This window comes from Malaclemys terrapin, chromosome 1 (genome assembly GCF_027887155.1).
Source record: "Malaclemys terrapin pileata isolate rMalTer1 chromosome 1, rMalTer1.hap1, whole genome shotgun sequence".
NCBI classification, from domain to species: Eukaryota; Metazoa; Chordata; order Testudines; family Emydidae; genus Malaclemys; species Malaclemys terrapin.
In genome coordinates, this window is record NC_071505.1 from 175,681,920 (window position 1) to 175,698,765 (window position 16,846).

A 16,846-nucleotide genomic window follows, 5' to 3' on the forward strand; every position below is an offset into this window, starting at 1 on the left:
ACTCTATGCAAACATCAGGGAAAACTGGTTTAGGGCCTGTTTATACTGGGGATATTTGTACCCGTGTACCTACAGGGGTGCAAATCCCCAGGGTAGATGTGCTGCATCAATGTAAAACAGTTTCAATCCAGGGTAAGCCATACAACTGCAAGCCTTGTATTACATTGATTCAGCACATCTACACTGGGGAGTGTGGCACCAACATTGCTAAATTGGTGAAGTTACATTTGTACAACTATTGGCACTCTAGATGAGATCTTAGACACAAGTCCCCCATGATAAGCAATATTTACCACTAGCCTAAACAGGCCACAGCAGAGTTGATTTCAATGATGTCATGCCACTGACACTGGTGGTAAATTTGTCCCAGAGTTCCTAAGAAAGTTAGTAGCAGTGTTCAGCAGTACTTGGTACCTGTAAGTAGACAGTGAACATTATAGCTCAGTATATGTTATAATTCACTGTTTGTTCCCATTTTATAGATTCCAAGGCCAGAAGGGACTGTTGTGATAATCTAATTTGACCTCTTGTATAACTCAGGGCACAGAACTTTCCCAAAATAATTCCTAGAATATATCTTTTAAAAAACATCCAATTGTGATTTAAAATTTGTCCGAGATGGAGGAGAATCCACCATAGCCCTTGGTAAATTGTTCCAATGGCTGATTACTCTCACAGTTAAAATTTTACATATTATTTCCAGTCTTGAATTTGTCTAGCATCAACTTCTAGCCATTGGATTGATTTATTTAGGTTTTTTTTAGGTTATTTACGTTTATTTACTCTTTTCACATATTGACTCCTTACTCACATTATTTTAACATAAATTTGAAATGTGAATGCGTTTTATTTTTTTCCCCAGTAAATATACAATACACAGCTCGACAATACTATTAACCAACTTCTTATGGCAATTAAACTTTGCTGCACTAACAATACCAATGAAACACATTAAGAGGTCATACTTTTTCATGAACAAGATGTAGCCAATAAACAAATTAAAAAAACAAATTGGAAAACTAAGTGCCACCACAACATCCCCATTTTAAAAGCACATTATTCACAATAAATGTTTTTGGTTTAAAAAAACAGAAATAATATTTTTTTTAAATAGTAAATTAAACTGCATTTTAAAAAATATGTATTGTGATTTGTTGGAAGTACACTTATAGAAAAGAGAAAAAAAAGATCACCTGTAAGATAATGGAGACACTTGGCGATACACACGGACAATTTGTTATGTAATATTGTAAGCAAATTATTAATGAACAAAAACATACAGAAGCAGATGGACAAGGTAGTGAATATCATGATACTGCACAGCTTTAATACTGACACACATTTACTTTCCAGTGGAATAGATAAAACATATCTGAAAGTAATCGGGATGGCTTTTGTCAACTTCTCATTATTCCAATTTTAAAATAGAACATAATGAGAAAGGTGTTCCACCAAAGCTCAGCACAAGTGTTCAAATCAAAATCTTCTCTAGTCATATTGAAATGTTTCCAGAGAACCAAAATTTGAGAAGTGTGCTGAAGAATCTGTATCTTCACATATCAGAGTCAGCAAAAATCGGATGCCCTTTTTACCTTTTTTGAATATTTCTGTACGTTTATAGACAATGGCTTTAACTATATCCATTTAATCAGCAGGAAAATTACATATATTCATTGGTTACATATATAAATAAATTCATACATTTTGTTTTTGTCTTGTAACTGGCTAAATAACAGATTTGACCTTAAGTAAAGTTTAAATGCCAATTTTTGATATTTGACAGTTCTGAATACAATTGAAAACTGTAGTGTTTTATTGTATAATGGAACAATTAAATAAAATGAAAAGAAACACATATATTTAGCAGTGTAATTTACTTGTTCTAGGACTTTGCCATCACTAAAAGTGTACTTCACTTAATACTGGTGAACTCCAAGGCGATATACAAAACAACATAGACAGGATATACTTAAAGGGTGTTTAAATGCAAACTTGCATTCATGATTAGGTGATTAATAGAAAAAAAGCTGTAGACTGTAATATTTAAATTAAGTATTGAATGAATGTGGTATACAATACATGTATTGTATTCTAACAAATGTTTGAAAAATTTACTCATAGGGATTTTGGAGGTGCAGAAAGTCTAGAGAAAGTCATGAAAACTAATGATGAGACAGGATGCTGTTATTAATGTCCACTTACAGAGTTTGGTTTATTCAAAAAGTGTATAAACATGCGTTACTTTGTTATTATAGTAGGGTTTAAATTCACACGTTAAAAGTAGGTCAAAGATTTTTTTGTTTGTATCCAATTTCTGAGAACATATTGCATTGAAAGAAAAATATTTACTGCAAACTGAACATAATTTTACCATTGCTTTCTTTTTCAAACACTAAGAATTTTGCTACAAATTCCGTGGAATCAACTTCAGTTATTGAAGACTTCAGTTAATAAAACACAAAAGTTTCTAGACTGCATAAAAACAACTCATGTAAATGAATTTCAGTGGTGCAGCTCTATCTTCTATTTTACTGTACATGTATTGGAAAGTTGAACTAAGATATTTCAACATATTTCATTTTTCAGAAGCATCTTGAATATGTCTCAATAATAAATTGCCTCTTTAACTATTTGCTAGGTAATCCCAGAGTTTATATTGTTTCTTTTTCCTGGGGGGATTTCTGCATTACATGCTGGCTTTGAGAGATTAATTATGGTAATTCTTTTTAAAATGTAACATAAAAACAGCTTTAGTGAAACACCTTAATTTCTTTTGTTTGTAGCAAGTTTTCCCCCACTCTCCTGCCCTCCATTATTTAATTCTATTGGGCAGGTAAAAACTGATCCTAAGAGTTGAGAAGCTTAGCGTTCTATTCAGAGGTCACAGTTCAACTCTGTAGTCTCTTTTTTCATATTCTCTCCTGAAACTCACATTTTCATCTTTTGACACCCCCCCTTTTTTTAAATAGTAAGAGCAACCATGTTGCTTGTTATTAAAAGATTTAATTCTGTCCCTGACATCTTTGCTAACATCAGTTTTGCCTGTCATCTTCCTATTTCTACACCCCAATGGAAAACCATTTACCATACTCCATTACATCCAGCATTATCCAACACAGCTTACAGCACGTAAAACGTTCTTCACACATTCAGTCTTCTTCTTCTTCATGTCACAAGGAGTAGAGTTTTGTGCTTATCACCAAATAAAATTGCAGTGCAAACTTTAAACATAAAAGTTACACAATTAAAAGTTAATATATGGCACCACAGCCTATTAATTCACATATAGTACAACAGACCAATAAGAACAGACAATAATATGAACATAGCTAAAAAGAAGGTGAGCTTGCATAGCAATGCAACAAAAGAAATTATATACAGAGGGAAATCATTTTCATCCTGGAGGGTGACTTTTTTTTTCTTTCTTTTTTATATACTCCTGACAAGAAATAGTTTAAGGTGGATGGTGTATTAAAGAGACGAACACAAGTATCTGTGGGATATGTGTGGCTGTGTGTCTTTACATTGCATTTACAGTTCTTTTAATAGTACATAAATAAAGAAAATGTTCATTGCACTGTTTAGTGTCATCACTTCCATGAGTTCAGACCTGATGGTCCTTCAGAGCAGCTTGGGATGTCTCTTCTCAACTACTCTATAGAAAGAAAAAGAGAAAAAAATGCACTAAATAAAACAAATCCTCTGGCCACATTACCACAGCACATCTCATAAACATATTGGATTTTTTAAAATTGCTTTTAAAATTGCAAGTGGTTGACTTTAAAAATTCCACAGTTACCACCAGTTGTAGTAAAGATACCAAATATGTCTTCCTGTGTGCATATAGGTCAGGAGACAACTGCAGTCTCTGCGTTACCACTGTGTGGTAACTGCAAGTAAATACAGAGGGTCTGGTTCTCTGCTGTCCCTCATGGAGTGAAGTGCCTGTGCTGAGAGTCCACTGGAATGTGTGTGTGTGTGTGTGTGTGTGTGAATGGGACGGAGGGAATCCTTACCTAACTGATTAATGGGACTAGTGTAAATGCTAACCTAGGGCTTGATCCAAAGCTCACTGAAGTCAGTGAAAGTCTATCCATTGACATACCAGGCTTTGGACCAGACACTAAGGCCTTACTTCTTCAGACTGATCCACATAGGTAGACACAATGTCTGCAGAGATCCACTGACAAAGGGACTCCTTGTAGTGAACCTATGTCCTGCTCAGATATTACCGGAGGAATCTGGTGTAGGTACAGTTAAGCAGGATTAGGAATAGTTACAGGGTTGATTGTATCTAAAAAACATTTATTTGAATAGGTCTGAAAAGAATATTCTGTTAGCACACTGCAATTGCTGTCCAGGTAATATCTGTTATGCAGGTACTGCAATAGTACCCTATTTATTGCTTTTACAAGAGAGAGAAACGGTGACCAGAAGTGAAAGAAATACATAAGTGGGAAGAGCAACATACTTAGTATTTTTAAATGACCTCTATATCTTTTTCAAATGGAACATCTGTGCTGAAGTCAGACCTGGGGCTCAGATTGGATATCAAGTAAAACCTGGTTATTTAGTTATGTACTTCAAGTGTTCTCTAATTGTGTCACTTTTAAATTGCACTGCATGTGGAAATTAACATATTCTTTATCAGAGTGAGATACCAATTTTATGGCTCAGACCCACAGCGGAGGCATGCTTGGCAGAGCTCAGAAAGAGAGATGCAAAGATGTCTTAAAGGCACCTTTGCACTCCTCTGATCCTGGGGTCACTCTGTGATGGGTTGTACTCCTAGCTGCCTATGGCACCATCATGGAAACTGGGACCCATAGGATAGTAGCAAAGTCCAAGCCACATCCCTCTTCCTCTGGCCACATTCCCTGCATTGGTTGCATAACGGTTCACCCTAAGGCCTTGTCTACACTGGCAACAGCATGTAGCATAGGTGTAACTACATGCCGCTATGAAAAGCAGGCTGCATTCATACTATGGTGTATAGCTACATGCATCAGTAAAAGGCTCTGGCAAGGGGAAGGCCTTGGCGAAAGACTCCAGCAGCAGAGAGTTTCCACAGCCTTTCCCTACTGCCAAAGTCTTTCCCAGTGGTGGGGAAAAGCTCCTGCAGTGGGGAGGCAGAGGGACACTACACAGCTAAAAACAGGAGTATAGTTTGGGGAAAGCACTTCTTGGGCATGAATAAAGCCATGTAGGATACATACCCTGAGGTTTTGGTGTATCTTTATTCTACTTGCCTAAGCAGTGTCTTACTGTCTACACTGTTATTTATACCTGTGCTGGAGGGTGTACAATATATGTAATCTACATGCCACCATACATGGAGGCCTAGCCTGAGATACCCTATGTATAGAAGAGCCTTCTGGCACTCGGTAATCCAATACTGACGTTGCTTTGCACTGACAAACATCAGCAGGGGTCAGGTATCAGCCTTCTCTAAAGGAGCTGCTGGTGTGGTGAGAAAGTTCCAGAACCTCCTCCAAGAATTCTGGGCCCAAGTGTGTTCTCACTGTGTTTCTCAGGCAGCCAGAACACCACAGTATTTGCTGTCCCTGTTACTAAAAGGTCAGCTTCTATGACCTAACAGTCTTTGAGGTCTCATGTGAGTGTCATCTAGCTGACATACACATGGCATAGTACCAGGTATGACATACATAGTGGTAACAAATTTGGGAAGGAGTTCTGCTGAGCTGGGAAACTTGAGAAAAAGGGAGGCACCACTTTCTTTGGGATGAGCAAAAGGGAGACTGAATCAGGGGGCAGAGAAGAGAGAGAAAGCTGAATGAGAAAGAGAGGGGGTAAAGAAGGGGAGTGATAAGTTTGTCTGCTGTAACCAGACAAGAATAGAACAAAGGCCTCTTTTTAATGCACTTCTGTAACACCATCACCAGTGCCACTTTCAGGTCAAGTAACTTGAATTTGGCTGAAAAATTCTAAAGGATAACGAGTATCAGGGGGTAGCCGTGTTAGTCTGTATCTACAAAAACAACAAAGAGTCTGGTGGCACCTTAAAGACTAACAGATTTATTTGGGCATAAGCTTTCGTGAGTAAAAACCTCACTTCTTCGGATGCATTTCACTCTATGCATCCGAAGAAGTGAGGTTTTTACTCACGAAAGCTTATGCCCAAATAAATCTGTTAGTCTTTAAGGTGCCACCAGACTCTTTGTTGTTTTTTTAAAGGATAACGAGTAATTCTAACCAGGTGACCTGATGTGGTTCCCTTTACACTAGCATCACAGATTCAAGGATGTGTTAAATAGATGACCTGAGTCACAGTACTAACACAGATTAAAAATCATGTTGTAGGGTGAAGGCGAAGATAAATCTAAAGGCACAGAAAGATACATTTCAATTATTCACTTTTTTCACAAGGAAGTGACCTCTCAGAGATGACAAAGATCTGGGTCAGAATCATAGCTGACTGACAAACTGAGCTTCTCACTCTCTGGAGTCCAATCTTGCATCAGTGAAAATTTTATTATAAATTTGTTCTTTTTTTTTTTACATTTGAATTGCAGCAAGAAAGACACTTACATAATTCACCAGTAAACTGTCCTGGATTATTTGATCCCATATATCCTACATCAAGAAGGTCACTAGCATTGCGTTGGTGACCTCCTCGCAAGGCTTCGCCTTTTCTGGGTCCAGTCGATCCTTTAGAAGAAGCTGTTCCTGAAGAGCTGTGACCACCTGGGGATGGGAAACTGGGCTTACTATATGGCACCAGTGCCTCTTCTAGAAAACACAAAATCATAAACATATTATTAACAGCATTATCCAGGTGTGGATATCAAACTCACCCAGTGTGTATTACATTTAGAAAGGGTTTTTTTTTTTCTTTTCTTTTGCCTTATGATATGGCAGTGATACCAAAAAGCCTCCATGTGCATCCTAAACTGCTTCCACAGATAATGAAACCAATGTGTTTGCATGTAATTTTATAAACTAGTTTGCATTAATTATAAAATGAGATTCATTGTGAACAAATAGCAGATGAATTACAGATTGCTTAATAGAAATAGCTGCACATACAATTTCCAGAATAATGTAATGATTATATTTTCCTTTAAGCTTCTAGGAGTGTGTTTTTTCTCCTCTTCTTTAGTTTAACTTATGGTAACACTGCTTCAATCAATTTAGATAAAGAACTGTGGTATCAGCTAATTTAATTAGCTTCCTGAAGCTCAGTAATTTCCAACCATAGAAAGTACATTGGAAAAATCTCATTTTACAAATAATCCTATTACATAAATATTTGTGGGGGAATAAATCTTTCTGTGACACTGTTTCAGGGGCACTACATGGTCCTCTTTGAACAAAGGATTACGTCCCTCTCAGTTTACCCCTCCTCTTGCACAGATGAAGGATTGTAAGAATAGGTGTCTTGGGAGACAGAAAGTCTTTGGGGATAGGCTTGCACCTTTGTGTTTGTACAGCACTTAGCAAAACAGGGCCTCAAACCTGATTGGGTCCTCTGGGCATTATGGTAATAACAGTAGCAGCAGCAAACAACAGAATTGGTTTGATTCCCAAACTGAGGAGTTTAGCTGTTTATTTTGTGGAACTATTTTTATTTTTAGACAGCACTCTAGCTGTCTTGACTAAATCTTAAGGAAGAGAACTTGATAACTAGAGCACCAATTCAGCAAGGTACTTAAGCATATGCCTAACTTTAAATACATGAGTAGCCCCCACTAAAGTCAATGGGACAACTCACAAGCTTAAAGTATGCACTTGCTTAAGAACTTTCCTGAATTAGGGTTAAGATTTTTTCCCTCTACCTATTGCTAAACCATTTAACTGGGTGAGACGTATCTTATTTAATGGCGGGCAGAGACAGGGAGGGAGAAGTAGAGAGGGAGTAGTGGAAATGGAAGAGGGAGATAAGAGATTATATTTGACTCTCTTCCGTAGTCTTAACACCCATAGGTCTAGAATACTAGCACTGCAGGATATCCGCTTCATATGCTATAATTGTGCTGTCCTTGTTGAAATGTAAGCAAACATTTAAAAGACAGAGCAAGATGGCATTTAGCTATCAAAGACTTTTAAATTTTATTAGCAGTTCTTTTCACAGCAAACCCTAACAAGAGAATCAGAGGGAAACTCATTCCAACAGTTGGATGAAATATGCAGCAACCTGCAAAGGCAGCAATAAACACAAGTAGAGGAAATCAGTTTAGCAGAAGCTGGACACATTTCTAGAGTATAGAATGGAGAAGTTTAGGAGAATGAAATATACTATAAACTGGTTTGTTTTCCCAGTTTTGGGATGAAGACTAAGGTTTTGATGAATAGTCCATTCTTTAGCACTTTTAAGGGTGAAATGAAATATTTAGAAACAACCACCACCAAACCCCTCATGCCCTATTATACTGTTACAATAATTTAATAGAATATATGGTGTTATGATGTGGCCTGAGAAATGTGTAATTCATAAAATAAACAATAACAATATAAAATAACAGTCAGATTTTTCAAACATTCTAGAACTTGGAAGATATTTGTCTAAATCCCCAAAACAGCTCTGAAGGACATTTCCCCACCCGAAAAACAGCTTCTTAGGCCCTGATCCCGCAAAGACTTCAGTATCTGCACATGTGGTTCTCTTTGCAGAACCAAGGCCTTAATTTGCATCTACAAAACTGGCGTTTGTTTGTCCAGACAGGTGTTTGTATGACCCACTTGCACTGGACAACCACAATGTTCTCCTTGTTCTCAGAACTACTCTAATCTGATTTGCATAGTGTGCCTATTATTGGGGTAGCTGAGTATATCACATGTAGGTATGTTGCTGCTGTTACTCCACTTAGTGATCCTGAGCATGCTCAAAAGTCATCAGTGAAAATATGGTTTCCAGTACTAGACTACTCGTGCTCTTTTGAAAAATACATGAAATTAGGGGCTTAGTTCTGCACAATTGAAGTCAATGGGGTCTATGCCCTTGATATCAGTGGCAGCTTGACCACGTCCTAGGTGGGACCCTACAATAGAAAGAATAATAATATCTTTATACAGAATTAGGGTTATTATTACAGCTAGTACAGTACTTTAAAATATTTGTTAACAAATGTAACTGTTATTCATTGAATAAATGATCTGACAAACACTGCAAAATTTTCATTGCATAGGTCAATCAATGTTAAAAAGAATAATGTATTCAGGACTCAGCCAAACTCCTTATTGTTTTATATATACAGCACCCAAAGTGGGCTTGGTGTTTCATAGGTAAAGTATGTATGGCCTCTGCCCCAAAGAATTTACAATCTCAAGCTCTGATCCTGCAAACACTTATGCGTGTGCACAACTTTACTCATGTGAGTACTCCCACTGACTTCATTTCTGAACCAAATCAATGACACTACTCAGCAACACAATTTGTCCCAGATGCAGGTGTGTGTAAGACCCAGGTCCAAATGTAGACATGATACACGGAGTCAAAGCAATGAAATGGGGAAGGTAGGATGAGGGAAGAATGGAAGGGAGGATGCAGCTACTGTGGTTTCTTATGCATGTTTTTTTATTCTTCTGATATATATCTATATATCTATATATATCTATATATAGCTATATATATATATAGCTATATGCAAGTGTTTGCAAATGGGTTGCAATTAGCTTTCTATTGTAAAGCAGATTATGACTACTCACTTTCAAACTAAAAGTCATGCTTTCAAAATATTAAGGCTAACACTCAGTAACAATAGTCATTGTTTTGAATGATATCAAGGCAATTGAGCAAATGGTTTTTCAGAAAGACAACAATTAAAAATGCCTTCTTTTGAAAATATTTGTTAAGTGTCTAACCCTGTTATCTGGTGAATGGATTCCCAGTGAACTTCATCATTAATTGGGAAAATAGTTCAGGACAGATTTCAAGAAAAAAATATACTCATAATTAACATTACAAAAATGATGCATGAGTATCCATCGTTAAACCTAATAGAGAAAATAATATGGAGGAAGAATGCTTCAATACAAGAAGTTGGAGTAGAAAAGAAACACACACACACTGAAAAATGCTGGCACAGCTTCAGTGAAGCATTCAACTACTGGACATCACGGAAAGTATTTGAAGACAGAGTTCTGTATGTCCCACACTGAAGGAGAGGGCTGCAGCAGCTCCAAGTGCACCTCCTAAGGTATGCATGAGGGAAAGCCAACTGCCTTGGATCTGTAAAGGTTCACAGGACAGGAACTCTGCAATCATTCTAACCCCTGAGGGGCTTGATTCAACACTCACCGAAGTCAGTGGGAATCAGTCCTTTGTACTCAATGGGTTTTGGCTCTGACTCAGGTGTGAGGTATGAGAGCCTTACAACTGTAGACCCCCCTAAGTTACATAATAGTTAACATCCTCATCAGCCCTTCCTGCGCACTTACTAGACATAGAGATGGGGAATTTTGAGTTTGGTAGCAGAGGAGCTTCCCTGAATATAGCTTCACATAACAAATATACATACAGTATATTAGAGGTGTATATGTAGAAAAAGTTTGTAAGTATGTCTTGTGGGTCAGAGTTAAGGTTGTTATTGGACTGTACCAGGTGAAATCTCACATATTAATATTGTTTTTAAACAAACATCTGTACTGTAAAGGTGGTAGAACAGACATATAAATGACCTTTCACTTGTCCATACTATTGAAGGATTGTTTTGGTTTGTTTTTAATGGCATATTCCTGTTATTTATTAAAATATGGGTTATAGTATTTATTGTAGCAACTGTAACCAAACATTAACATTTTTTTTGCTTTTGTCTAGAACTGAAGACACCAGTCATTTTTCTTCTGAGGCTGTCCTGAGAAGCAGATAAAGGAGGATAACATACAGGTATCAGAGAAGGACCATTCAGAAATCCTTGCTCCAGGACAGGTGCACCTACCTATACCATTGTTTTTACAGATATGAGATGAGCTCTGAGAATTAGATTTAAATCTTTATTGCCAGTGTCATTGTGTAAGTTTAATACACGCATGAGGGTCCAGCATGGCCCTAGAAAAAAGAACTGTATATGCCTTGCTTCTATGCTGTATGTTCCTTGTGCAGTTGTCCCCTTGCATCATTCTATTTTATCAGCACTGGACTAAGATGTGAGACGAAGGCTATGGAAAATAGTTAGGTGTCTGGAAACAGAAGCTGTGAGTGGCTAAACTGAAGGAATCTGTGAATGTTGTAGAGCTGAATCTCCAGTCCAATCTCACTTCCTGTACATGTCTTTACAGGCCTGAGATCCATTTAGAAGTCAAGCTCAGTAATCAGCAAAGACAAATTCACAGTTAAAGTCTATACCAGGGGTCGGCAACATTCGGCGCGCGGCTCACCAGGGTAAGCACCCTGGCGGGCCGGGCCAGTTTATTTACCTGCTGACGTGGCAGGTTCGGCCGATCGTGGCCCCCACTGGCTGTGGTTCGCCGTCCTGGGCCAATGGGGGCAGCGAGAAGTGGCGGCCAGCACATCCCTCAGCCCGCGCCGCTTCCCACAGCCCCCATTGGCCCGGGACGGCGAACCGCGGCCAGTGGGGGCTGCGATCGGCCAAACCTGCCGTGTCAGCAGGTAAATAAAACTGGCCCGGCCTGCCAGAGTGCTTACCCTGGCGAGCCACGTGCCAAACATTGCCGACCCCTGGTCTATACTATCATCAATCGAAGCCTTACTGAGGAAGGTTATTTGGTCATATACTTGAGTAGAGAGGAAAGGATGCTATAAATATAGCTGGGAAAAAATGGCTTAGGCTAAGGAGGGTCAGCCCTCTGTAAGCATGCAAAACAGCTAGTGCCAATTCAGTTGCTGGTTGAAGATACTGGTATATGTGGCCTTACATGTACAATTAAATACATTTTATAAAGGGGAATAATTAAAAGGCTGTTCCTCTTGCCCTGCCCACCAAGAATAGAGTTCAGATTTTGTTTTTTTGCTGCTACGTTTGACAATATTATTAATTCCCTAAATAGTGTAATGAATGCACTGGCTTAGGGGGTGAATGTATTTATTCTTCTAATATAAGTCTTGGCAATGCTGGGGACTATTGGTTTAAGGTGATCTTATATTCTAGTGAGTTATAAACCTCTACTGGAAATGTTTCAAGAAGCTGTCTACACTTCTTTGACTTGTGCAGCACACACACCTGATCCAAATGCTTGTTTATGTTGGGCTTTCCTGAAATCTTCTTGACGTTCTGTGGAGCTTATCCATTCCTGGGTTTGTCGCTGCCACTCTAATGATGTTCTAGCTTGACGATCCAATGAGCTCTTTGTTTCATCTATGTTGGAAGTATGCTGCCTCTCAAGAGAGCTTCCTTTTCTCTCTGCCGAGCCTCCGCGCTGGCCAGGGCCTATTTGCTGCCTTAAACCCTGACCAGGGGGCGGATCTGGTGGTGGTGGAAGATCTAAAAAATGTGAATAAGATTTAGAACAAGCTAATATTTAATTGAAACATGTTTTGTTTGAAATCGCAGAGAAAAAAATTCCCCTAATAAAAGGATCTGAGTCACTTATTATGACTTTTTTAAAAAAAGGAAATTCATGTTAGTCAGAAATGCAGTTTATTTACCCTCACTACTAGCCTCTACCTCCAGCAATTGTGCTACTAACGTCTTCTATGAAATCAAAAGAATATGAGCTACAATTTGTGTTCCTTGATGTATACATAATGTATACTACTGCATTTGTCTCATTCAGCAACAATCAAGGAATTTTGTCAAGTTGTGAAAAATTAATCCATTTTATTTGATTCAGTTTCTTCTGTTTCAGTCTGTTTGGGACATACTTCTCTGCCCCATCCTTGAGTTTCACTTTTCAGTTTCAGTTTTGAATGAACTCAAAATCTAAAAGTAAAATTCAATCAAATCCCACCAAATTTCAAAGATCAAGTTATTTTAAAAATATGTCACCACTGACAATATATTATTATAAGTGTTCAAAATATATTTTAAACAGAGCTATTTAATAAGACGAATATTTTTTGCAAAAAAAAAATCTCACTTTTTCAGAAAAAAAGTTCAGTCAAAACTTGCTATTTTGGAAAAATTTCAGCGACTTCATAAGTTTAAAGAACATATAGTTTACCCATCAAAACAAATGCTCAACTGAACATGAAAGTCACACGATGTTCAGAATAACTTGTATGCTACATTTCAAAGTTTATACAGTAAACCACTAAAGTGGTAGTACTGTTCAAAAAAAGAGGTTTCAAAGTATGTTTGTGATGACAAAAGCATAAGCACATAACAGCGGCCATACTGGGTCAGACCAAAGGTCCATCTAGCCCAGTATCCTGTCTTCCGACAGTGGCCAATGTCAGGTGCTCCAGAGGGAATGAACAGAACAGATAATCACCAAGTGATCCATCCCCTGTCACCCATTCCCAGCTTCTGGAAAACAGAGGTCAGAGGTTAGGGACACCATCCCTGTCCATCCTGGCTTATAGCCATTGATGGACCTATCCTTCATGGAGTTATCTAGTTCTTTTTTGAACTAGATAAGCATACTTTTCTCATTATAGTGAGATAGTGATCAAAGTTGGAAAATTATAGCTCAAAAAAGTGAAATTTTGATTGAAATTATACAATAGGAAAACAAGAGGCCGTGGCTCTTTATGCCTCAAACTCAGATTGTGAGGAATTGAAAAAAAATTGAGGTGTCTCTGACATTCCCCTGAGAAGCTGCCCATGCTGCCTATCTATAGTGTATGAGGAACAGCCTGTAGCTCATCATTGTTATGTACTATATTATGGTTCAACTAATTGTATTGGGAAAATTTTACAGATATGTTGGGAGAGATCCTCAGATTGTGTAGCCCAGTGGAGTTATGCCTGTTTATACCAGCTGAAGCTCTATCCTTTTGTTTTTTACCCTTCAGAAATTACAGCATTTGAAAACTTTTAATTGGAACTTGACCAAGAACAGTGGATAGTATGAAGGAGTATTCCTCTGCTTTTGGAACCTGCAGTGGAGTCTCAGGGTTGTAGCTATGAAGGGACTGAAGCAATTTTTACATATTGATGAGGAGGTCTTGGTCAACAGATTTATTTTAAAAGGATGGCAGTGTTTCAGTTTTATATGGGGTATGATTCCTCATTTTCATGTCCTTGATAGTAGAAGTGATACTTGCATTTCCTATGTGTGGGGCAGTGTTTTCTCCAAAGTTGATGAAACATCTTCCCAGTCAGCACTTCTGTCTTGCATAGTTAAATGAGAAAATGCTGGTTATTTCGGACAACAGGTCAATGTATGGGACAGGAGAATTATATCTGGTAGCAGCACTGTACCTTTGTTCTTGAATGAGGTGCCAATCCCCAGATTGAGATCTCTCTCTTCTGGCTAGCACAATATTATAATAATCTGTCAGTGGGCTTGGTGTATACTTTATGTTCAGTGCTAATTTATTTGATTTTTTTTAGTTATGAATATAAATGTGACCTTCCATGCCAACGACTGTGTTTGAATTATTGTAGGTGGACGACGGGAGGGGTATGGGAGCCTGCCAATGTTAAAATTGCTTTATAGTGTTGGCTTCCAAAATGGCATTCCTTATAATTGATTTTACTGCAATCATAACCAGTTACTTTACAGAACCACGACACTGGCATCTGCTTATGCAATTTGAAATTCAGATTATTGAAGTTGTAACTTACAACCTCTATTTGAACGTCCATGGAATTCAGTAAAGGCAGTCTGTAATATGGAATCTGATTCTCTAACACAGAACTATTACAATTTCACATGAACAAAATAAAATAAAATAATAGGGAGCAACAAATGTGTACGTTTTAAATCTGCAACAGACAGTAGCACAGAAAAAGAACATTAAATTCAAAAATTGTTTCAGTATTAATATTTTACTGTATACAGTGCCTTTCATCTGACTATCCCAATGCACTTAGCAAACTTTCATTAATCAAACACTCGAGAGGAAGAAAGCCTTGTTGTTGAGGTACAGCTTGGGAATCAGGAGATCTGGACACAACTCCTGGACCTGCAGCAGATTTCCTCTGTGACCTTGGGAAATCACTCATCCTCACCTTTCCTGCAATTCCATCTGTAAAATGGATATCTTTGCCTACTGCACAGCAGTGATGTGAATATTGATGTTTGTAAAGGACTTTGAAATGCTTGGATGATATCAGCAAGTTAAACAAGTTATTTTTGAAGGCAGTCTCACACTTTTTTGGAAGTAGGGTAGGTCTGTCTTAGAGAATCTATCTAGGCTGGTTTCACCGTGAATCGAGGGTTGTGGAGCCCATGTTGTACAAAGGCTGGCAGGGGAGGACTGTAAGCACTGATGGCCCTACTAGCCAGTCATGGTCGGATGTAGTGTTGAGCTGTCTAATTGCTTGCTCTCTGTCTCAGGATTGGCTGGGAAAGCAAAACCCTTTCCTCCCTTTTCTAAAAGAAGTTTTGCATTAGTGGTACCCTTTTGCCTCCCTTCTTTTCCTGTGTCTGCAGCATTAATTATCCCTCCCCCGTACCTTTAGCCTTAGTTAAGCTCACCAGACACACTCTGCTGTCTTCCCTGAGCCTATATAAAGATCTCACTGCATCTGGAACCATGATGAGCCCGTTCCCATTTCACAGCAGGCTAATCTCTCCCGCCCACACACCCTGTTCTGTGTGTAAATCAGTGGTGGTGGCAGCACCGCACATAATATAAAATCACCTCATAGTGATCAGTCAACAGGTTGGGATTTGGGCTACCAGCAAAGGATAAGAGCGACTGGATGGATTTACATTCCCACTTCCCTATGGCCATGCTAGTATGGTTAGATGCATTTCCATAGCACACATGGAGGGGAGTCAACTCGTTTCCTAAGGTCAATAGCTCCAAGAAAATTGTAAACCAAGAAATGAGGGAATTTCAGAGGGGAGACCCTGGTACATGATGGTATTGTCTAGTATCTTAGTTGTTCTATCCCAATGGGATTCATCTTTCTGATGTCAGGTACTGATGCCAGCCACCACTAGCAATATCTAATGGCTGGATCATAAATTTGCATGCCAATTTATAATTGAAATGGTGGATGGTGGGGATGAAGGCCTTGTCTTCTGATTGCCTAATTGAGGGACTGGGATTCAGATGCTTTAGCACAAAACCCAAGCAGAGATGGAGGGTTGGCTTGGGCTTAGTCTAGCCCTCCTTATGAGTGTAAAGTTCTGGCTGCCTTGCATGGCCAAGTCAAACAGGCTCTTGGGCTGTCATCAACTGGAGGAAGGCATAGCATATGGTTGGAAGGTAGGCTACAGGCACCCCTTTCTGCAAGATCTGGCCATTCATTGGTTTCCCAGGAGTGATTATTATAAAGCTGCAGCCTATGAGCTGTTCTTTGCAATCAGAGTGTGAGTATCCTCCTTACAGTGGCATAGGCAAAGGTGAGCAGAGGCAAAGACTGGGCAAGTCAGTGGCAAAGATGAGGAAGTAACTGAAGTGCTAACTCCTGCTCCACTGCTTTAGTCACTAGACCAGGGGTTGGCAATGTTTGGCATGCGGCTCACCAGGGTAAGCACCCTGGCGGGCCGGGCCAGATTTATTTACCTGCTGACATGGCAGGTTCGGCCGATCGTGGCCCCCACTGGCCACGGTTCGCTGTCCCGGGCCAATGGGGGCGGCGGGAAGCGGTGCGGGTGAGCGATGTGCTGGCCGTGGCTTCTCGCTGCCCCCATTGGCCCAGGACTGTGAACTGCGGCCAGTGGGGGCCACGATCGGCCGAACATGCCGCGTCAGCAGGTACATAAACTGGCCCAGCCCACCAGGTTGCTTACCCTGGCGAGCTGCGTGCCAAACATTGCCGACCCCTGCACTAGACATACTTCCTCTCTGATTCTTCTTCTATGGGTT

The 16,846-nt window shown here is 39.2% G+C and overlaps 1 protein-coding gene across 13 annotated transcripts in view; it reads right to left on the reverse strand.

Moving 5' to 3' along the window:
• Positions 1-805: 805 nt before the first annotated feature.
• Positions 806-16,846, reverse strand: part of ROBO2 (roundabout guidance receptor 2) — a 625,032-nt gene continuing 608,991 nt past the window's right edge. For 6 of the 13 annotated variants that reach the window (XM_054047101.1, XM_054047063.1, XM_054047081.1 and 3 more), the window contains 3 exons: positions 12,141-12,401; positions 6,550-6,750; positions 807-3,655 (listed from right to left, as the gene is read on the reverse strand). In XM_054047101.1, coding sequence (XP_053903076.1) covers positions 3,654-3,655; positions 6,550-6,750; positions 12,141-12,401 — 464 coding nt within the window. In that variant the 3' untranslated portion in view covers positions 807-3,653. Of the gene's footprint in view, positions 3,656-6,549; positions 6,751-12,140; positions 12,402-16,846 lie in introns of all 13 variants that reach the window. The other 7 variants (XM_054047134.1, XM_054047109.1, XM_054047125.1 and 4 more) reach the window with 3 other exon arrangements.